Raw genomic sequence first — 16,715 nt, forward strand, 5'->3', positions numbered from 1 at the left:
AGGAGACGTTACATCCGTCCCCGCCCTCCTCCTGCAACTCCACGGCAGGCACAAAGCTGAACAACCAATTTTATTGCTGGTGAACGCAGGCAATTTCTACTATCACTGTCTGCTTTGGGGTAGTGCCCAGAGGCCTGGATCAAGCCCCTTTGCACTACAAGCTATACACCTGCAGCGTCTAACCCATTCTGAAGCAGAAGCCACTACAGCGGCTACAGCTATAACCAACTAGCCACACGCAAGCGGCCAAATAGCCACATGTTGGACACCCCAGCTATACAGAAACTCATAGGAAGGCATGAGCCCTATCTTGAAGAGCTAAGAGTTTAGTCCAGGGATGTAGAACCTAAGGCCGAGGGGACAGATGCAGCCCCCAGCTTGTCTGGACCTGATCCCCGAGGAGCTAGGAGCTCCCCCCACCCCACCTTGGGGAGCCCACGGTGACACTCCAGCTCCTCCACCGTCTCACAGTGCGGCTGGAGCACACAAAATATACTATCCTGGGCCCCCATGGCTCAGATGTGGGAAGGGAATGTGGGGAGCATCTTTCTGCTTCTCCGCTGGGGGCCATGTCAGTCAAGCTGCAGTTGGGGATTTTTTTTGCTTCTCACTTGTGTGTGGCCCCCAACTGGTTTTTCTTGGGTCAGTGGCTCCAACCCCCGCAACATTCCGCACCGCTGGTCTCGTTTATCAAGGAAGGGACGAGCAGGTTTTACATTTGGTTCCCTTTTATTTTTAAAACTCTACAATTTACAAAAAGGTTGCGTGGCTCAGGCTCCGAACACCCGGCACCCCTGGACCAGCACGTGGCTCGGAACTTATGTCGTTTTTTGAGATCTTGGGTGCGACTGAAGCGGTGCCAAGACATCGAGTGAGCTCTGGAAAGCAGCGATTTCACATTCATGACACCCTGGCCAGGGAAAGGGTAGGGGTCACTCTGCAGAGCCATCGCTACGATGCATATGGGCCAGGACAGCTGTTCTCAAACACGGGCTGGCTCACATTATGGCCAAATCAGAGTCCATTACAACCACAACTTTACAGAGGCAGCATGCCAACACCCAGGAGCGTTAGAGGAGGCCTGGCAGGTCATAAAACCACAGACCTGCTGGTCCAGAGCCTATGATTTCACATTTACACTGTTGGACCCCTTTGTGCTAGCTGTCGGAGAGACACAGTAAATGACAGTCTGTGAGTCCCAACTGAAATACAGAATCCTAGAACTGCAAGGGACTTCAAGAGGCCATCAAGTCCAGTCCCCTGCCTGACAGGATCCCTGATAGAGGTCTATCTAATCTGCTCTTAAATATTTCCAGTGATGGAGATACCACAACCTCCCTGGGCAATTTATTCCAGTGTTTAACCACCCAGACAGGAAGTTTTTCCTAATTTCCAGCCTAAACCTCCCTTACTGCAATTTAAACCCATTGCTTCTTGTCCTATCCTCAGAGGTCAAGGAAATCAATTTTTCTCCCTCCTCCTTGTAACACCCTTTCAGGTACTTGAAAGCTGCTCTCATGTCCCCTCTCAGTCTTTTCCAAACTAAACAGGCCCAATTCTTTCAGTCTTCCCTCATAGGCCATGTTTCCTAGCACTTAATTATTATTGTTTCTCTTCTCTGGACCTTCTCCAATTTTTCCACTTCTTTCGTGAAATGTGGTGCCCAGAACTGGACACTATACTCCAACTGAGGCCTAATCAGCACATAATAAAGAAGAAAAATGACTTCTCCGGTCTCTCTCACAGCACTCTTGCTAATACATTCCAGAATCATGTTTGCTTTTTTTGCAACAGTGTCACACTGTTGACCCATTCAGCTTGTGGTCCACTATGACCCATAGGTAGGTCCCTTTCTGCAGTACTTCTTCCTAGACTGCTGTTTCCCATTCTCTCTGTGTGAAACTGATTGTTCCTTCCTAAGTGGAGTACTTTGCATTTGTCCTTTTAAACTTCATCCTATTTACCGCAGACCATTTCTTCAGTCTGTCCAGATCATTTTGAATTGTGACCCTGTCCTCCAAAGCACTTGCAACCCCTCCCAGCAGATTAAATTAACATCTGCAAACTTAATAAGCAATCTCTTTATGCCGATATCTAAATGGTTGAAGACTTAACAGAATTGGTCCCAAAACAGTTGTTATACCCTTCCAGCAGGATTGTTAACCATTAAGAATTACGCTCTGAGAACGGTTATCCAGCCAGTTATGCACCCACCTTATAGTAGCCCCATCTAGGTTGTGCTTCCCTAGTTTATCGATAAGAAGGTCAGCGAGACCGTATCAAATGCTTTACTAAAGTCTAGGTACAGGAAACCCCCGCCTTAAGACAGCACAAGTTGTGAACCCCCACACTTATGGCCATTTTTTTAAGTGTGAAAGGAGCCAAAAAAACCCCGACTTACGTACTCGGCCCGCATTTACAATGGCGCAGGGCACCTATCGTAAATGCGGGTTCGAATTACGATGCCCCCCGACTCGCGATGCTATCCCAGGAACTGATCACATCCAAGTCCTGCATACCAAGTCCACTGCTTCTCCCTTATCCACAAGACTGTTATTCTATCAACGAAAGCTACCAGGTTGGTTTGACATGATTTGTTCTTTACAAATCCATGCTGCCTGTTACTTATCACATTATCTTCCAGGTGTTTGCACATGGATTCCTTAATTAGTTGCTCCATTATCTTCCCTGACTCAGAAGTTAAACTGTAGTTTCCTGGTCTGTTCTTATTTCCCTTTCTATAGATGGGCACTATATTTGCCCTTTTCCAGTCTTCGGGAATCTCTGCCAACTTCCATGATTTTTCAAAGATGATAGCTAAAATTGATACCTTCTCGATCAGCTCCTTGAGCATTCTAGGATGCATTTCACCAGGCCCTGGTGACTTGAAGACATCTATCTTCGGAGTAATTTTTAACTTGTTCTTTTCCTATTTCAACTTCTAAACCTACCTCAATAACACTAGCATTCCCTGTTAGGTACCCAGGCACCACCAACCTTCTTGGTGAAACCCAAACCAGTAAGTTGTGAAGCACCTCTTTCATTTCCATGGTTTTGGTTGTTGTTTCTCCCTTTTCATTGAGCAAAGGACCTGCTCTGTCCTTGGTCTTCCTCTTGCTTCTACTATATTTGTAGAACATTTTTTTGTTACCCTTTATGTCTCTAGCTAGACTGAAATTTGTTTGTGCCTTCGCAATTTTGCCCCTACATACATACTTGTGTTAATTGCTTATATTCATCTTTTGTACTTTGAAGACACCTTTCAAACTCATCCCCTGCTTAAATCATCATTGGGTATTGAACAAATCAGGGGCGGGGAACCTTTTTTGGGTCACGGGCCGCTGACCCACAGAAAAATAAGTTGGGGCTGTGATGGCGCGTCAGGGAGCCCCCGACCCTACACCCCCATAGCAGCGAGAACAGACTCTGCCAGCCAGTAGATCAGAGGGGGTTTATTGCTTCTCCAGGATACAGCACAGCACAGACGTGATGTGGCTACAGGAGACTGGGCCAGGCTGCCTCAGCCCCCTTGAGATGGGGTGCCTGGGCCCCTCAACTCCCAGCTCCCTCCTTAGTCTCCTTCATGGTTCCAGCCATGCTGCCTGGCTCCAAGACTGCCTGGCTCCCAGACCCTGCCCCCCAGCCAGGTATTCGGCTCTGCCCCAGGAAGAGCCTTGTTATCTGGTCAGGCTGCACCTAGGTGTCTGGGCCAATCCACATGTGGGTGAGTCAGTGGGAATCACACACCACAGTGCAGGGGTTACAGAGCAGACAGCACCCCCACTACATCACAGGGGCCACATACAAGCAAGAAGTAACCCCCCCCCCACAAAACAAACCCTTGTTGATGTGGCCCCCGATTGAGGAGAAAGACACTCCCCACATTCCCCTCACACACCAGAGCCTCGGGGGGCTGATCTGATGTGCTCCAGTCCTGTAGGGGGGTAGCCGGAGTGCCATGCTGGCGAGGCCCTGAGCCTCATGGGCTGCACCCAGGGCCACATCCGGCCCCCCTACCCCCCCCCGAATAAATCCTGGTCTGGGTCTGTCTGCCTGCCCCTCTCTGTAAGGAGGGGAACACCACTGTGGCCCCTTTCTGCCCCAAGGGAGGCAGTACAGTGGACAATCCGGAGGGAACAATGGGAGCTATGTTGGGCAAGCCCACTAAAAACGGGACAAAGGGAACTGTGTGGGGGCAAGTTAACATGTTTTTAACCTCTTCAGGGCTTGCCAGTGGCTACTCCCACACAACTGCCTCAAGCAAAGGGCTGTTCTCACAGAAACAATGCAAGTTTGTCAGCTGGCAAAACAATAGATAAGGAGTGTTGCCACGCCAGGGGCCTTCAGGGTCAGGGCTGAAATATGTGCTGCTCACTTTCAGTTTTAATCTGGTCACCAATTAGGTTCAATTTAGGACGCTGACAATGGCAAGACCAGGCTCTAGTGTCACTCCCCTGCCCAGACCAGGGATACCCTGGCCCAGTCTGTTTAGGTGAGTCCAGGGGTGACAGGGTGGCAGAGCAGCAGGCTACCACGTGGCGCTCTGAGCGTGCACAGCTCAACCGGGAGCGCTGGGAACACAACAGGTTCAGGTCCTGCTCCCTCTGTCTCAGTGGGTTCACTTCAGGGCCTTGAACAGCATCGAATACGTTCCCATCTGACCCCTCGTTTGAGTCTGTATCTGGAGGGTTGTGCCAATATGCTGCGTCCTCACCCATGCTCTTCCCCCTCCCATCCCCAGGGGCAGCCCAAGGAAGGGCATCAGGCCAAGGTTCCCATCAGAAATGAACCTTCTGCTGCAGTGGTTGAACCCTACAATCTCCACCAATGTTCCCTCTAACTTTTTCCAGTATGTGCAGAATAAATTTTGTTGTGCACACCAGGGCATGTGCAGATGTGCACCACCAATAGAAACACGTGCTGCCAGCAGTGGCCCCCATGGGAGCTCTGCTAATCAGCTGGGCAGCATCTGAACCTCTCCTGGGCGCTCACCCAAGCACTCAGCCTACAGGGAACACTGATCTCCACCCACAGAGTTTGCATAGGTCAGAACATTTGGCAAGCACCATCCACAGTGCACCTTCCCAGAAGCCGAGCTAGAGAAATATGCCCCCTCCTTGACTGATAGCTTCTCAACGTGGGGGCCAGGACCCCTTGGATGTCAGGAGTTGTCAATCCCCATCCCAAACCCAGCTTTGTCTCCCGCATTTACAATAAATATATAAAAATGGTTTTAATTTATAAGGGAGGATGGTCACTTGCTTGCTGTGTGAAGGGGACACTAGTAGAAAAGTTGGAGAACTTCCGATTTACAGCAAAAGGAAACAAAAATCTATTGAGGGACTGAAAAAAAAAATCACCGTTCTAGAGGTAACTGTCCCAGGAGACAGCATGTGCTCCTCCAGCAGAGCCAGGCTGGGGAACAAGCACAGTTTCGAAGAGCTATGCAATATACATCTCACTGGTGCCAGGCGGTAGCGCACGCTCATTACAATAGTCAGCTCCTGGGGGAGGTTCTGTTCCAGTAACGTGTGCCAAGGGGATGGAGTGGTACCACGAGTCAGGGTGGGACGTGTGTAAGATGCCCCACGCACAATGGCCACCTCTGCAGAGGACAGCTGACGCATTCAGAAAACAGTGATGGAAGCGGTGCCTAGAAGTTTCCTTTCTAGCACCTGTGGCCCTATGCATTCTGGGTACGCGTTCTGAAGAAGGGGGCAGCAAAGGCCATCTCTGGCCTGCTGAGCCACTTGCTGAAAGGGAGCAGATTGGTCGGGTTGGTAAATCCCCACTGGTAATTATGCACCATGGTTACAGCTGTAGGGAGTTACTGACTTCCGGGACTCACAACCCCATCTGTGAAAGGGATGGTTGTGTACAGTCGTCTCCTGTGAGGCTAAGTAGTGCGCATAAAGCACTTTGAAACCACGTGATGAGGTGCTACAGCTGTGCTGAAGGGTATGTGGATGGTCCTTTCTATCCCGCGCTGGTTGGATCTCTCTCTCTAGTGTTTCCTAGACACACCACTTTGACGACATGTCAAACCGTAGTGACTGGATCCTATTACTAGAGAGGAAGTAAACACGGCCGCCTGTCTTGTTTACATGCCTTTAAAGCTGAAGTAGGAAGAAGTCGGGCAAGAATATCCAAGTGGCTTCAAAACATGTAGGCAGAAGTGGCTGGGTTCACGAAATGCAAGACGTGACAGCCCGGGAACAGAACGGCAGCATCTCTCCGCAGTTGTGTTCCAGTAACATAGACCAACACAAGAACTGTTCTTGTTTACCACTGTCTCTGGCTATACCAGCAAAACAAATGCAGATCTCCTGATAGCATTAGTAATTGTTTCACCCCAAACAGATGCTGCCGCCTGAATGAGATCATTCTGCATCTCACGCTGATGTAGGCTGCATCCCCCACTTGCTGCTTTGGAAGCAGAAGAATCATGCTTTGCTAAAAATACAAGCCAGGCCTGAATGGGTTCCTTTGTTAAGAGAGGTCAGGGCCTCTTCTTGGTGAACCCGGGGGTGGGGAGAACAGAGCCACATCAAGGGACTCTCTAAGAAGCTTCTCTTTCATTGCCTGCAAGCACTGAGAGCTCTGCTAGGGGCCAGCTGTCTGAAACAAGGCGTGTGGTGACTTGTGGCCTGTCCTTTTGCTCTCAGTTCTTCAGGTGCTGCAGCCAGTCCTACGCCACTGACCATCTCAGCCTGAAAGGCTCCTCTGACTCCTCTCAGAATAAAATGTTCCCAATATTTTCTCCCCTAGGAGCTGCCACACCCTCACTGGAGACTTGTGTCCTCCTCCTTACGGAGGCCATGGCTCTTCTGAACTACGCAACACCAAGGACTAGAGGAAGGGCTCACCCTGCCTCTGCAGCAATCCCAACCCTTGCTGTCTCTTGGAACAAACTGCCTAGACAGACAACCAACCCCGCACAACAGCAAAATGGGTCCAGATCACCCCAAGAGCTTTATCATCTTCTTAAGCAGCATCTTCCAGATTTCCCACCATGGTAGCTTGCACCCATCCTTTAACATACTAGCATCAACTAGGAATGTAAGAAGCTAACCGTTTACACGGTTAACCCATAAGCCTGGGCTTATCGGTTACCACGACTGGTTACAGGCAAGCTCCCGCCCTGCACTGCTGCTTCTGTGTCTGAGGCAGCAGTGTGGGGCAGTAGCCAGCATGTGCCAGGAGCCATCTTAAAAGCCTGCTCCTGGGCTATGTCTACACTGGCGGGTTCTTGCGCCAAAAATATGCAAATGAGGTTAAGCGTGAATATCGCCGAACCTCATTTGCATACCTAATGAGCCACCACAGCCCCTTCTTGCGCAAGAAAACCCTTCTTGTGCATTGCCGTTATTCCTGAAAATAATCAGCATAGCGGCTTTGCACAAGAGGGTTTTTCTTGTGCAAGAAGGGACAGCGTAGATGCTCCTTCTGGCGCAAGAGCCTCTTCTGAAAAAAATGGCAGCTCATTAGGTATGCAAATGAGGCTCGGCGATATTCCATGCGTAGCCTCATTTGCATATTTCTGGCGCAAGAATCCACCAGTGTAGACATAGCCCTGGAGTGCACCAGCTCCTGGAGAGCTGGCTGCCGCCCCACGCTATGGATGAAATTTTCAGCGGTTACGCAGTTACCCAAGTACTCACTTTTTAACAGCTCTAGCATCAACCCACATTGCAGCCATGATTTTCATAGCACAGAGACGCAGCCAAGAACGAGTCATTTTCAAAATGACCAGAGACTTCAGAACACCTCCCATATCTAGATGATGCACAGGCCTTCCTACCTGCCTGGCACCCTGCATGGGCAGGCACCATGAAGCCATACTGAACAACAATGGGTAACAATCCAGTGATGGGGCAAACTTAATGCCCCCACAGCCATCACTCCTCTTTCACATCCTGCCTCTACTGCAGAGTACTTTAAGTTTATTTGGCAACAAAACAGCTGACCAAAAGCACCAGAAAGTCAAGTGCTTCTCTTTAGGAGGCTCTCCCCGGTCAGCAGTTCCAGGCTGTTCACATTTTACTTACTTACTAGGCAGATTCCCTCGTGCCCTGCCATGCAGAAGTCTGACTTGGCCTCCAAACTCTCTAGGCTGGCAATAATGAATCCTCAGGAGGTCAAGGGATCCCTTTGATCACTTGCAGGGGCAAAAGGCCACATTCAACCTGCCTCAGTGCTGCATTTACAGCATTTTGCTATGGGATGTGGAGGGTTTCAGCTGGAATACAGCCCAGGTGTCTGTCTACCATCAGATGCTAGTCAGTTACCTATGTGTAAGGATATGAATTAGTCATAAATATCACGGATTCTGTGACTTCTTCAGCTTCAGCAAGCGTAGGTGGGGCCAGAGCCAGGGCTGTGCATCCCGCTGTCCAGAGTTTCAGCTAGGGCTCTAACTCCCCTACCACAATGTTCCCTGTAATCTTTTCCATCCACATGAGGAATAAATTTGATGTGAACCAAAGCATGTGAAAATGTGCACCATCAGTAGAAACAAAATCTGTCTGTGGGCGCTCTGCTAATCACCTGGGTGGCATATGAATTAGGGATGTGACTGATTAACCAGTTAACCCATGAGGGCTGGAGCGCCTCCTACCCTCCCGCCCGATGTGGGTAGGGGGTGCTCCAACCCAGACGGCCCTGTATGCCATGGGTCAGGGCACTCCAGCCAGGCTGGAACAACCCCCAACTGTGGTGGGCCTGGCCTGGCCACTCCACCTCACCCCTGTTTAAATGGTTAACTGATTAAACATGACATACTGATTCAATGGGATTTTACATCTCCAATTGGAATCTCTCCTGAGCAGCTGCACAAGCACCCCACTTACAGGGACCACTGCCCCATGGCAGTGGGGCCCGGGCTATCAGCCTCCATGGAGCTCCAGTTGTCATTCCTCATTCTCCCCGGTTATTTTTAGTAAAAGTCACAGACGGGTCATAGGCTCCTGTGAATTTTTGTTTACTGTCTGCAACCTGCCAGTTATTTTCAGTAAAAGTTACAGTGACGAACTCTTAACCATACCTATGTGAAATGAGCTTGGTGATCTCAGTGTGGTTCCCAGTGGGCAGGGGATTACAGCATAAAACCAGCCCTTCTCCTTGGCTCTAGACAGCTCTCTCCCTGTCTGCTGAAGAAGCCAGGGAATAAATGGGTCACAGCACAGAGACTCATCTCCCCTCGTACCCCTCCAGCGATGCTCTCTTCATGTCAGGGATAAGAAACAGCAGCTGGGGCACGAGAGGTGGAGGCATCCTGTGTTGCTAATAGGACACCTCCCTATCGCTGTTCTCAGCCGGTCCACCCAGCCGCTCACATCACTCCACTCCAGCTACACTTCTAAAACTTAAATCAGGATCTTATCCTGCAGCTAGACATTGTCACCTGGGAGCCAGCCTCATTACAACCCAGGCCCCAACTAATTCAGAGCATCACATTGTTCTGTGCATCAGCACCCCCTACTGGTCAAAGAGCAGTGCTGCTGGTGGGCGGATCTCTAGCTCACAACAGGCAGCAGGGTGGGGAAAGCCAGTGGCGGGGGAGGCACATTCTTGTGTTTATCTACCTACCCACTCACCTCAAGGGGTACTGGAGTTTTTAAATTCCATTGTTAAGTGCAAATATAACACCCTAGCCCAGGGGCGTGTGTGTAGCAGCACAGCGTACTCCACAGCAACACCCTAACCTGTGTGTTTCAATGACCATGCAATCAGTGGCAGTCCCCTGATCTCCCTGACAGAGTTTAGGACAGCAGCAAGCCAGTCCCTGGTATCCAAGTTTCAGAATCATTGCTCTAAATCATTTTTGATGAAGACAACACCCACTATGTCTCTGTTATAGCATTCACAGAAGGGCTTAGTAGTGCAAGGAATATACTGCTTCAGTTTTGTTTGCATGGAAACAGACTCGCATCCAAATAGCCAACAGCTTTAAATAGCATCATTGGAAAGTCTTTTGATAAGACAAACTGAACTCGAGTAAACCAACAGGTTTGAATAAGTAACCAACAGACATTTATGATAAACCTGCGATCATCAATATGCAATTGCTCAAGCAAAAAAAAAGAAGCATGTACCACACTTGCAAAGACATCAGTCTCTACATAAATTGTAAGCAAGGATGTGAATGGTTAACCGGTAAGCACCTGGTTACTATTAACTGGTGGGGGTTGAACAGCCCCCCGGGTAGGAGGCTGCTCCAGCCCCACAGGGCCCACTGTGGGCAGGGGGGCACACTAGCCAGGCCAGAGCAGCCTCCCTGTTAAATCATTTAACTAATTAAATGGGATGTTACATCCCTAATTGTATGTATACATATTTCATTGTTGTACGTCTACTGTACACAGTGATTCTATTAACAGAATGACTCAGATCCTGTAGTGCATTACGTATTCATATTCGTTTAGTATTCCCATGAAGAATTCTTTTCAGTGTCATTGGTTATTTTTAAAAAAATTCCGTGTTGGCCTTCGACACTGGCAGTCCTAGTTATCCACAGAACCGGTACAGTACCAATGTTATTCGTGTGCCTCATCCCATGAGCAGAAAGTCTTTAGGATTCATGGCCAATTAAACCATTGGTTAATGGCCGACACTGTCAAAGAAGGACTCAATTAACAAGATTGTCCACTTGGAGACAGGCCAACACGTTTTACAAAAGATGGAAACAATCAGTACAGTACAGAGCTACACCAGATTTGAACTGGCAACCTAAAAGTGAAGTCTTCTGTGAAGTGAAGATAAAGGAAAACTCCAATTCTTTTGACCTTGGCACATTTTCCTTTCTCTGTGTACATCACATATTCTCCATTTTACAATAACTATGATGTTACTTCTGAGCGCAGCCACTCTGAAACTGGTACCAAACAGAAAAGGAAAAATTTGATCACGGAATTGTTAATTAGGGAAGTTAGCGTTTAACTGATAAACTGATGCTTATCGGTTACTTAAATGGTTAAACTCACCTGCTGGGAACACACTGGTGGTCAAAAGCCTGCGGTAGCAGAGCTGGCTGCGGTGACGGGACTGGCAGCCAGGACCCCACTGGTGGCCAGGATAGCGGTGACAGCAGAACTGGCTACTGGGGCCCCACCATCCCTACCGCTACAGCCCCTAAAACATTTAACCATGTAACTGATTAAATTTTGATCGGTTACACGATTAACGTTATCCTACATTTTTATATCCCTACTGTTAATCCTAATATGAATTTAGTAATGATACTTTTAAAGATACCTCTTTTTAAGATACTTCTTCCACATCATTCAGCACTGAAGAATGAGGGGAACATTCCCCCACAGATATATGCACAACAGATAGGCTCGAGCTGCCAAGCAGATGACTGAGAAACTATTTAGCTGATAAAAAAAATCAAGTGAAATGAAGCTTTATAAATCAACTGAGCCACAAGAAAACTGTTTCCTTGGTCTAGAAATATTTTTTTAAAAAGCTCTACTTGTATGGATATGCTGATCTGTGATTGGATCAGAACACAGAATTTTAGCCAATCAGAATGCAGCTGTTCAACAATAACTGTCACTAACTGTACCATCAGATAAAATTAGTGCACTTACATCAATCATTTTCTATTAAGTATCTCTGGAATTTATGCAGCAGAGGCAACCATTATCCTGTGACCATATTCCATTCCTGCCACTGATAAGTCTCTTAAACAACCTGCAACTGACACATTCAGTTTATCTGCAGTTGTTTCAGTGCAATGGCAGACCAATTAAGCTGAAATACAAATCACTGCTTTGCTAACGTCTATTTTTTTTTCCCTCCGCCTTGGGTGAGCAGAAGCAGGCATCAGGGACCATGTTCATACGCTTGGCAAGGTTAGTCTAAAACCACAATGTCATTGTCCAAATAATTCACACAGGTTGCTGGGTGGGTTTTTCTAAATAGGAAATGTACCCACATACTCTACAAAAGCTGTAGTGAAAACCTCAGGTTCTGAGGGCTAGTCTAAGTCCAACAATGCTTAGCCTTTACAACGCACAGCCAGCCTGTGGAACTCTTTGCCAGAGGATGTTGTGAAGGCAAAGAATTAAAAAAGAACTAGATAAACTCATGAAGAATAGGTCCATCAATGGCTATGAACCAGAATGGACAGGGATGGCGTCTCTAACCTCTGTTTGTCAGAAGCCGAGAATGGGCAACAGGATAGATCACTTGGTGATTACCAGTTCTTGTCCATTCCCTCTGGGGCACCTGGCATTGGCTGCTGTTGGAAGACAGAAGACTGGGCCAGATGTACCTTTGGTTTGACCCAGCATGGCCATTCTTATGTTATTACAGCACTTTGCATGGTACAACAGGCTTTACAGAGATCTGCTAAGTCTTCAAATAATTCTCTGTGAGGCAGCTGAGCAGAATCTGTATTTTACAAGTGGGTAAACTAGGCCAAAGAACTTGCTCGAACCCAGAAAGGAGCTTCATGGCAAACAGAAGATTAACCAGGAAGTTCTTGATCACAAGTGCTGCCCTTCCATCCCTCAATCAAATTAAAAGAAAGGATCACCCCAAAGGGAAAAATAAAGCCATAAACTGTAATGACCCAGGACTGAGGTACTGTCCCTATCCCATCAAGATATCTGAGTGAACTATGTTGCTTTTGCTCTCCATTCCCAAGGTTCTATGTGGAGTGGGCCAGGAACCAACTCTCCTACTAAGGATGTCAGAGTTTTTCTGTTTCTGGGACTCCTGAGTCCTTTCAATGGGGATCATTTTATTCATGACTATTTCATTTCCTGTAGGTGCCTTCTGCACACAGGTAGAGAGGAGAAGGTTGGTGCCAAGAGATCTCTGTAGTAGGAAGACTAAGCCCAGTTCATGGTTTTTAAATGTTGATACTTTTAATATTTAAAGTAGTCATTTTAAAGCGAACAAAGCCCTGGAGAGAATACTTTAAGGAACAACCTTACATTAGCCACAGGAAGGCTGTGGATTACATGAAACTTTGTAGGGCTTTCCCAGTACTAAGAATTTCTGTAACTCTGTGACACTTGGATCCTTTATGTAGCATTGAAGTGCCTTTTCTACAACGTGATTTATATATGTAATTAACACCCTCAAGGTGTTACAAATACTTCCGATGCCACTGCCTTGGCCTCACCCTTTGAGAGCTAAGCAGCAGCAGTACACATATCACAGGCCGCCCTTTTGAAACTGGAACTACTCCAAGGTACCTTTCAGTTTCATTTTGCCTTCCTGCATCAGTGAGGTGAACCCCTCTCTAGAATGACAGGCTCTGCCACATCCTATATGGGGTGGTATTCCCCCCCGGAGACATCCGGCTGCTGAGATTCACCTGCCTGTTTTAAACACTTGAACTTAGCACGGTGTTTCTTAAAGGCTGATCTTTAAATTTCATCCCCTGCTGTGACTGCAACAGCACAGCAGCAGGTGGAGATAAAAGCACTTGCTCTTGTAAAGAGAATTCATTACCAGAGGAAAGGGCTGGGATTCTCACCACACCTCAGACGGTATCTGCACCACAGGGCAATATTTCCCAACTAGCTTTAGGCACGAAGCTGATTTGGTCTTTCAACAATTACTAACCCTGCCTTCAAAACATAGTGTACTTTGGAGAACCACCATACCCAGAGAACATTTTGACACAGGACAGGTATCTGAGAGCAGGACTCTGAGTGTAACTTGCTCCATGCTATCAGACATCTCCAACAGTAACTGTTCTGTACAGGTAGGTGCAATTGTAACTGTGAAGTCCTCAGGCAATGGAGTTAGAGAAGGGAAAAGGATCTGAACCACCTTCAAGGGGTTTGAGCCATGAGGATTCCCCCTCCACACCACATACAGAGTTTAACCCTAGTCTTGGGATTCTCCAACTTCACAAACCGTGACCCCCTTCTGACAACAAAAGTTACTATGCAACCCCAGGAGGGGGACTGAAGCTTGAGCCCCATGGTCTGGGGGAGGAGGGAGACAAAGCTCCACTGCCCCATGGGGAAGGCCAAAACTGAACCCCAAGGCCTTTAGTCCCATGCAGAGGGCCTGTAAACTGAGTCCCACTACCTAAAGCTGAAACCCTCGGACTTTGGCCCCAGGGCAATGGGTCTTAAGCTTCTGCTTTGGCCTCAACCAGTCTAAGTCAGCACTTTGGGGTCCTGACCCCCAGTTTGAAAATGGCAGTGCTAATCGATACTGCCTCTGGGCAGAAATGATAAAGACGGGAGCATGCTATCCCCAGAGCAGTCCTGTCCTGAGAGAAGGACACAAAACTCTCGGAAACCCAGAATTACTGCCTATCAGTGTTTTGTATAGCACCCATCACGGGCACTATACAGTAGGCTGGGGTTTCTATATGGCACAAGATTTGGCCAAAAGACCACTGCACCTTTTCTGTATAATAGACCACAACTGGAATCACCCCTGCCTTTAACACAGAGGCATGTCTGGCAAAGGCCAGAGCTTAGCATCTGACATACAAGCCAAACCACCCTGAAACAAAGCATCACATGCTGGGGGCTGTTGGCCATGCTCCCCAAATCTGGCATAGAATCATAGAATAATAGGACTAGAAGGGACCTCGAGAGGTCATCGAGTCCAGCCCCCTGCCCTCAAGGCAGGACCAAGCTCCATCTACACCATCCCTGACAGATGTCTATCTAACCTGTTCTTAAATATCTCCAGAGAGGGAGATTCCACCACCTCCCTTGGCAATTTATTCCAATATTTGACCACCCTGACAGTTAGGAATTTTTTCCTAATGTCCAATCTAAACCTCCCCTGCTGCACTTTAAGCCCATTACTCCTTGTCCTGTCCTCAGAAACCAAGAGGAACAAATATTCTCCTTCCTCCTTGTGACACCCTTTTAGATATTTGAAAACCGCTATCATGTCCCCCCTTAATCTTCTTTTTTCCAAACTAAACAAGCCCAAGCATACTATGCTTCCCTTATTAAAGGGCAGAAGGGAACTGAATTGTTGAACTTCCCTGACTCCACTGTGAACCCCCCCTGTTCTTCAGGGCTGAAATCAATTCTGCAGAGTCAGGACAGTAAGTATTAAGCATGTATCTGCTGCCATCTGCCTTCAGATTGGTCCAGTGAAACAGCCCACCATAACCTTCTCCCCGGTTACTGATCAACCATCCATCCTTGTTCATTATACCGTAATCTCTATGGTGCAGGGATTTACAGCCTGGACACTGCCGCCAGGGCTGGGTGCACTAGAAATGCCCAGACGGCATTCCTTGCGAGTTACCCGTTATAAAACCCCCAGTAGGCCCAGGGGGTTACAAACATGGCAAGGTATAAAAACCATTCGGGCTATGGCGGGGTGGGGGGAGAAATGCATCTTTAGCTGGTAGGTTCACCCCCGACCCCCCACCCACTCAGCTTGAAAGGGGTTCCTGAACGATCACCGGGGTGAGCTGCATCTGCACAGAGCATCCTTGTGGGGGGGGGGGGGTCACAGGGGCACCCCCCCATCACCCCGCCCGAGGGGGCGGATTTCAACAGAAGGAAGAGGCGGAGGGAGGGTTGATAACCTCGGGGGCCAGCGGGGCGGGGGCGGGCTCGGGCTGGTGCTGCGCTCCCCCCTCCCCCACCCCATAGTGCGGGAGGGGGCCGGGGCCCTGAGACACCCCGGAGCTGGGAGGGTCACAGGGCCGCGAAGGGGGGGGGGGCTGAGAACCCCCCCACACCGGGCCCCACTCCCCTCCCCCACCCCAAGGGGCCCCGACCCCCCCTTCAGTCCCTCCCCCGGCTCTCTCCTGAGCCCCCCGGCGCCCCGCTACCTGCGAGTCTCCTCCTCGCCGCCCAGCAGCCCGGCTCCCTCGGCCGCCGCCATGATCACATCGCACTCGGCCGCCGCCGCCATCTTACAGCCGGGCCGGCAGCCTGGGGAGGGGGAAAGAGAGGGGGGGGGAGGGGGGAAGCGGAAGCGACACGGACTTCCGGGAGCAAAGAGAGGCCGGCGCGGTCCGTCAAGAGGGGCCCGCCGCGGGAGGGGCCACCGAGAGGGCGCTTGAGGGGCCAGAAGGGCCAATCTCCCAGGGGGGAGCCGTGGCCAACTTGGGAGGCTGGAACGGGGGGTTGGAAATGGGGGGCGGCCTGGCCAGCTTGGGGGATGGGGGACCCGGACCCTGGCCAGCCCGAGAGTGAGGGGGAGCCCGGGGGAGGGGGTAGAAATACGTGGGGCGGGGAGACCTGGCCCGCTTGGGGGATGGGAATGAGGGCCCCCTGGACCAGCTTGGGGGATGGGAATGGGGGCCCCCTGGCCAGCTTGGGGGATGGGAATGGGGGCCCCCTGGACCAGCTTGGGGGATGGGAATGGGGGCCTCCTGGCCAGCTTTGGGGATGGGAATGGGGACCAGCTTGGGGGATGGGAATAGGGGCCCCCTGGACCAGCTTGGGGGATGGGAATGGGGGCCCCCTGGCTAGCTTTGGGGATGGGAATGGGGACCAGCTTGGGGGATGGGAATGGGGGCCCCCTGGACCAGCTTGGGGGATGGGAATGGGGGCCCCCTGGACCAGCTTGGGGGATGGGAATGGGGGCCTCCTGGCCAGCTTTGGGGATGGGAAGGGGGACCAGCTTGGGGGATGGGAATGGGGGCCCCCTGGCCAGCTTTGGGGATGGGAATGGGGACCAGCTTGGGGGATGGGAATAGGGGCCCCCTGGACCAGCTTGGGGGATGGGAATGGGGACCAGCTTGGGGGATGGGAATGGGG

At 49.8% G+C, this 16,715-nt stretch overlaps 1 protein-coding gene across 1 annotated transcript in view; it reads right to left on the reverse strand.

Moving 5' to 3' along the window:
* DNAJC7 (DnaJ heat shock protein family (Hsp40) member C7) overlaps window positions 1-15,928 on the reverse strand; it is a 31,102-nt gene extending 15,174 nt beyond the window's left edge. Inside the window, exon 1 of the mRNA XM_075911567.2 lies at window positions 15,782-15,928. Within this exon, the coding sequence (XP_075767682.1) occupies window positions 15,782-15,864 (83 nt within the window). The 5' untranslated portion in view covers window positions 15,865-15,928. The remainder of the gene's footprint in view (window positions 1-15,781) is intronic.
* Window positions 15,929-16,715: the final 787 nt, after the last annotated feature.

Source organism: Pelodiscus sinensis, chromosome 29 (genome assembly GCF_052426305.1).
Source record: "Pelodiscus sinensis isolate ZL-2025 chromosome 29, ASM5242630v1, whole genome shotgun sequence".
In the NCBI taxonomy this organism is placed as follows: domain Eukaryota; kingdom Metazoa; phylum Chordata; order Testudines; family Trionychidae; genus Pelodiscus; species Pelodiscus sinensis.